Source organism: Hyperolius riggenbachi, chromosome 10 (genome assembly GCF_040937935.1).
Source record: "Hyperolius riggenbachi isolate aHypRig1 chromosome 10, aHypRig1.pri, whole genome shotgun sequence".
NCBI lineage: Eukaryota > Metazoa > Chordata > Amphibia > Anura > Hyperoliidae > Hyperolius > Hyperolius riggenbachi.
The window spans coordinates 47,993,298-47,999,297 of NC_090655.1; the positions used below are offsets into that span (position 1 = coordinate 47,993,298).

Consider the following 6,000-nt stretch of genomic DNA (forward strand, 5'->3'; position numbering starts at 1 on the left):
TGAGTATTCCCCACCTGACACCTGTGTCCCCTTCCATAGATGCACATGTCTGGCTACCCCCCATGTATAGCCAGTTCCCTATGAGTATTCCCCACCTGACACCTGTGTCCCCTTCCATAGATGCACATGTCTGGCACTCACCATGTATAGCCAGTTCCCTATGAGAATTCCCCACCTGACACCTGTGTCCCCTTCCATAGATGCACGTCTGGCACCCTCCATGCATAGCCAGTTCCCTATGAGTATTCCCCACCTGACACCTGTGTCCCCTTCCACAGATGCACATGTCTGGCACTCCCCATGTATAGCCAGTCTCCTATGAGTATTCCCCGCCTGACACCTGTGTCCCCTTCCATAGATGCACATGTCTGGCACCCCCTATGTATAGCCATTTCCCTATGAGTATTCCCCACCTGTCACCTGTGTCCCCTTCCATAGATGCACATGTCTGGCTACCTCTCATGTATAGCCAGTCCCCTATGAGTATTCCCCACATGACACCTGTGTCCCCTTCCATAGATGCACATGTCTGGCACCCCCTATGTATAGCCATTTCCCTATGAGTATTCCCCACCTGTCACCTGTGTCCCCTTCCATAGATGCACATGTCTGGCACCCCCTATGTATAGCCAGTTCCCTATGAGTATTCCCCACCTGACACCTGTGCCCCCTTCCATAGATGCACATGTCTGGCACTCCCCATGTATAGCCAGTTCCCTATGAGTATTCCCCACCTGACACCTGTGTCCCCTTCCATAGATGCACATGTCTGGCACCCCCTATGTATAGCCATTTCCCTATGAGTATTCCCCACCTGACACCTGTGTCCCCTTCCATAGATGCACATGTCTGGCTACCCCCCATGTATAGCCAGTCCCCTATGAGTATTCCCCACTTGACACCTGTGTCCCCTTCCATAGATGCACATGTCTGGCTACCTCTCATGTATAGCCAGTCCCCTATGAGTATTCCCCACATGACACCTGTGTCCCCTTCCATAGATGCACATGTCTGGCACCCCCTATGTATAGCCATTTCCCTATGAGTATTCCCCACCTGTCACCTGTGCCCCCTTCCATAGATGCACATGTCTGGCTACCTCTCATGTATAGCCAGTTCCCTATGAGTATTCCCCACCTGACACCTGTGTCCTCTTCCACAGATGCACATGTCTGGCACTCCCCATGTATAGCCAGTTCCCTATGAGTATTCCCCACCTGACACCTGTGTCCCCTTCCATAGATGCACATGTCTGGCACCCCCTATGTATAGCCATTTCCCTATGAGTATTCCCCACCTGACACCTGTGTCCCCTTCCATAGATGCACATGTCTGGCTACCCCCCATGTATAGCCAGTCCCCTATGAGTATTCCCCACTTGACACCTGTGTCCCCTTCCATAGATGCACATGTCTGGCTACCCCCCATGTATAGCCAGTCCCCTATGAGTATTCCCCACCTGACACCTGTGTCCCCTTCCATAGATGCACATGTCTGGCACTCCCCATGTATAGCCAGTTCCCTATGAGTATTCCCCACCTGACACCTGTGTCCCCTTCCACAGATGCACATGTCTGGCACCCCCCCTGTATAGCCAGTCTCCTATGAGTATTCCCCACCTGACACCTGTGTCCCCTTCCATAGATGCACATGTCTGGCACTCCCCATGTATAGCCAGTCACCTATGAGTATTCCCCACCTGTCACCTGTGTCCTCTTCCACAGATGCACATGTCTGGCACTCCCCATGTATAGCCAGTCACCTATGAGTATTCCCCACCTGACACCTGTGTCCTCTTCCACAGATGCACATGTCTGGCTACCCCCCATGTATAGCCAGTTCCCTATGAGTATTCCCCACCTGTCACCTGTGTCCCCTTCCATAGATGCACATGTCTGGCACTCCCCATGTATAGCCAGTCACCTATGAGTATTCCCCACCTGTCACCTGTGTCCTCTTCCACAGATGCACATGTCTGGCTACCCCCCATGTATAGCCAGTTCCCTATGAGTATTCCCCGCCTGACACCTGTGTCCCCTTCCATAGATGCACATGTCTGGCACTCCCCATGTATAGCCAGTCACCTATGAGTATTCCCCACCTGTCACCTGTGTCCTCTTCCACAGATGCACATGTCTGGCTACCCCCCATGTATAGCCAGTTCCCTATGAGTATTCCCCACCTGACACCTGTGTCCCCTTCCATAGATGCACATGTCTGGCACTCCCCATGTATAGCCAGTCACCTATGAGTATTCCCCACCTGACACCTGTGTCCTCTTCCACAGATGCACATGTCTGGCACTCCCCATGTATAGCCAGTCACCTATGAGTATTCCCCACCTGACACCTGTGTCCCCTTCCATAGATGCACATGTCTGGCACCCCCCATGTATAGCCAGTTCCCTATGAGTATTCCCCACCTGACACCTGTGTCCCCTTCCATAGATGCACATGTCTGGCACCCCCCATGTATAGCCAGTTCCCTATGAGTATTCCCCACCTGACACCTGTGTCCCCTTCCATAGATGCACATGTCTGGCACTCACCATGTATAGCCAGTTCCCTATGAGAATTCCCCACCTGACACCTGTGTCCCCTTCCATAGATGCACATGTCTGGCTACCCCCCATGTATAGCCAGTTCCCTATGAGTATTCCCCACCTGTCACCTGTGTCCCCTTCCATAGATGCACGTCTGGCACCCTCCATGCATAGCCAGTCACCTATGAGTATTCCCCACCTGACACCTGTGTCCCCTTCCACAGATGCACATGTCTGGCACTCCCCATGTATAGCCAGTTCCCTATGAGTATTCCCCACCTGACACCTGTGTCCCCTTCCATAGATGCACATGTCTGGCTACCCCCCATGTATAGCCAGTTCCCTATGAGTATTCCCCACCTGACACCTGTGTCCCCTTCCATAGATGCACATGTCTGGCACCCCCCCTGTATAGCCAGTCTCCTATGAGTATTCCCCACCTGACACCTGTGTCCCCTTCCATAGATGCACATGTCTGGCACCCCCTATGTATAGCCATTTCCCTATGAGTATTCCCCACCTGACACCTGTGTCCCCTTCCATAGATGCACATGTCTGGCACTCCCCATGTATAGCCAGTTCCCTATGAGTATTCCCCACCTGACACCTGTGTCCCCTTCCATAGATGCACATGTCTGGCACCCCCCATGCATAGACAGTTCCCTATGAGTATTCCCCACCTGACACCTGTGTCCCCTTCCACAGATGCACATGTCTGGCACCCCCCATGCATAGACAGTTCCCTATGAGTATTCCCCACCTGACACCTGTGTCCCCTTCCATAGATGCACATGTCTGGCACCCCCCATGCATAGACAGTTCCCTATGAGTATTCCCCACCTGACACCTGTGTCCTCTTCCACAGATGCACATGTCTGGCACTCCCCATGTATAGCCAGTCCCCTATGAGTATTCCCCACTTGACACCTGTGTCCCCTTCCACAGATGCACATGTCTGGCACTCCCCATGTATAGCCAGTTCCCTATGAGTATTCCCCACCTGACACCTGTGTCCCCTTCCATAGATGCACATGTCTGGCACTCCCCATGTATAGCCAGTTCCCTATGAGTATTCCCCACCTGACACCTGTGCCCCCTTCCATAGATGCACATGTCTGGCACTCCCCATGTATAGCCAGTCCCCTATGAGTATTCCCCACCTGACACCTGTGTCCCCTTCCATAGATGCACATGTCTGGCACCCCCCATGTATAGCCAGTTCCCTATGAGTATTCCCCACCTGACACCTGTGCCCCCTTCCATAGATGCACATGTCTGGCTACCTCTCATGTATAGCCAGTCCCCTATGAGTATTCCCCGCCTGACACCTGTGCCCCCTTCTCTAAATCCAGTCTTCCCTTCCCACTATTTCCCTCCATCTCTATCCATTCAGCATCATTCACTCACTCCCTCCCCCGCCCTCTCACCGATGAAGATGGAGAGAATGAGCCGCAGGGCCGCCTCCGAAGCCCCCAGCACCTCCGCTATCCCATGCAGGAGAGACCCCGAGGAAGCCGCCATCTTCCTGTTGCCCGCCGGGCCTGACTAAACCGAGAAGTGCCCCCACCGTCAAACCACGCCCCCGGCGGGGAGAACACCCACAATGCCACGCCCAGATCCCGCTGGTTGGCTCAAAAGACATGAGGAGTGCGAGGTGGGCGGGACTTACGCAGCTCTCGGCATCCGAATCTGACAATGTCACCTGGGGGTGGGGACTACGCTGGACCACATAGCGCTGATTGGCCTGGAGTAAGGAGGGGTTACTCGCGGTCACTGGGAGCTGCTGGGCCATGGATCACGTGACTCCAGATGTAGGTGAGAGGTCACGTGTGTCTGTGTATATGTCTATAGCTCTATAGGTGCATATTTATGCTTCTATCAACTATTTCCTGTCTGTTTGTGTATAGCTCGCTCTGTATGCAGCGATATCTGTATGTGTGAAGGTATACATCTGAATATTTATATAGATATCAGATACGAGTGGAATGGGATGTACTACATATGCTGGTATTAACCTTATTACTAATTTTTTTTATTATTATTATTATTATTGGTTAATTGCAAGCCTGTGGAGTTGCCTAGTAAATTTAAATTGTATATACCATATACAGTAATGCTATTATTATTTAGTATTTATTTAGCGCAGACATCTTCCACAGCGCTGTACAGAGTATATAGTCTTGTCACATAAAGATTTAATACTTACCCCTGGCTTCTATATGCACCGCTGAGTCCATCAGCGTCGGCTTAACTTCCTCCATTCTCCGGCCATTGGTCCCAGTAATCTTGCTCAGTCGCATCAGTCGGGGTCTTATACGCAGCTGAGCCAGTTACCGCGGCCGAAAAAAGAGGCACTTTGGAGGACGTTAAGGGACTGAGCGGTGCTTATGGGGCTGGAGGAAGCCCCTGGGAAGTATCTGATCTTTTTGTATTTGCAAGGAAATACAAAAGATGGGACACCAAGAGCCAAATATAGTGTAAGCACATGAAATAATGTATAATGAAATATTTAACGCAAGTAAATAATACAAACCAGGGTCACCTCAAAGGCAACCACTTTAAATGCAGGTGGGGAGATTAAACCTGTCACCACTAAGGATTAAGAAGTCGCTCTCTGTAGAAAAAGAAAAAGGGGGTAACTCCCCTTCACCAAGGGTGGACTCAGTATTTGTACAAAGCGAACAGAGGCACCAAAGGAATAAAAACGACTAAAATGCTTAAAGAGAACCCGAAGTGGGTTCTAAGAATCCTATCAGCACACAGAGGCTGGGTCTGCATACAATGCCCAGCCTCTGTTGCTATACTGTTTCCTTTCAGGCCCCCTCCCCCCTGCGCTCTGCTGTCCCCCGTAAATCACACAGCCTTGCTAGCGACACGCAGAGTGTCGATAGCCGGCTGTTAACACCTCCACTGTCACTCTCGCCGCTCCCCCGCCTCCTCAATATCGCCGCCCCCCACCTGCGGAACACAGGTGGTGAGCTGCGACATAGAGGAGGCGGGGGAGCGGCGAGAGTGACAATGGAGATGTAAACAGCCGGCTAGCGAAGTTGCTAGCACGGCTGTGTGATATATGGGGGACAGCAGAGCGCAGGGGGGGCCTGGAGGGAAACAGTTTAGCAACAGAGGCTGGGTATTATATGCAGACGCAGCCTCTGTGTGCTAATAGGATTTTTAGAACCCACCTCGGGTTCTCTTTAAAATAATAAATAGAAGAGGCAGTGGTGAACTTACCTCCTCCAAGCAGACACAAGGGACTGTAGACAGTCCGAATGTTTATTTACACACTCCAGATTTTGTGCAACGCATTTCACAACTATGACCCTGCTTCATCTGGCAATAAGGTAGGAGCATAAAACATTTGCAAATCAAGCATAAACCAAGTGCCGCTGTGACAGACCAAGGCGCTTGGTGTATGTTTGATCTGCGGATGTTTTATGCTCCTACCTTATTGCCAGATG

The 6,000-nt window shown here is 51.5% G+C and overlaps 1 protein-coding gene across 1 annotated transcript in view; it reads right to left on the reverse strand.

Annotated features, from left to right (window-relative positions):
• The window catches only part of LPCAT3 (lysophosphatidylcholine acyltransferase 3), a 78,246-nt gene extending 74,120 nt beyond the window's left edge, over positions 1 to 4,126 (reverse strand). Inside the window, exon 1 of the mRNA XM_068255266.1 lies at positions 3,970 to 4,126. Coding sequence (XP_068111367.1) covers positions 3,970 to 4,063 — 94 coding nt within the window. The 5' untranslated portion in view covers positions 4,064 to 4,126. The remainder of the gene's footprint in view (positions 1 to 3,969) is intronic.
• Positions 4,127 to 6,000: the final 1,874 nt, after the last annotated feature.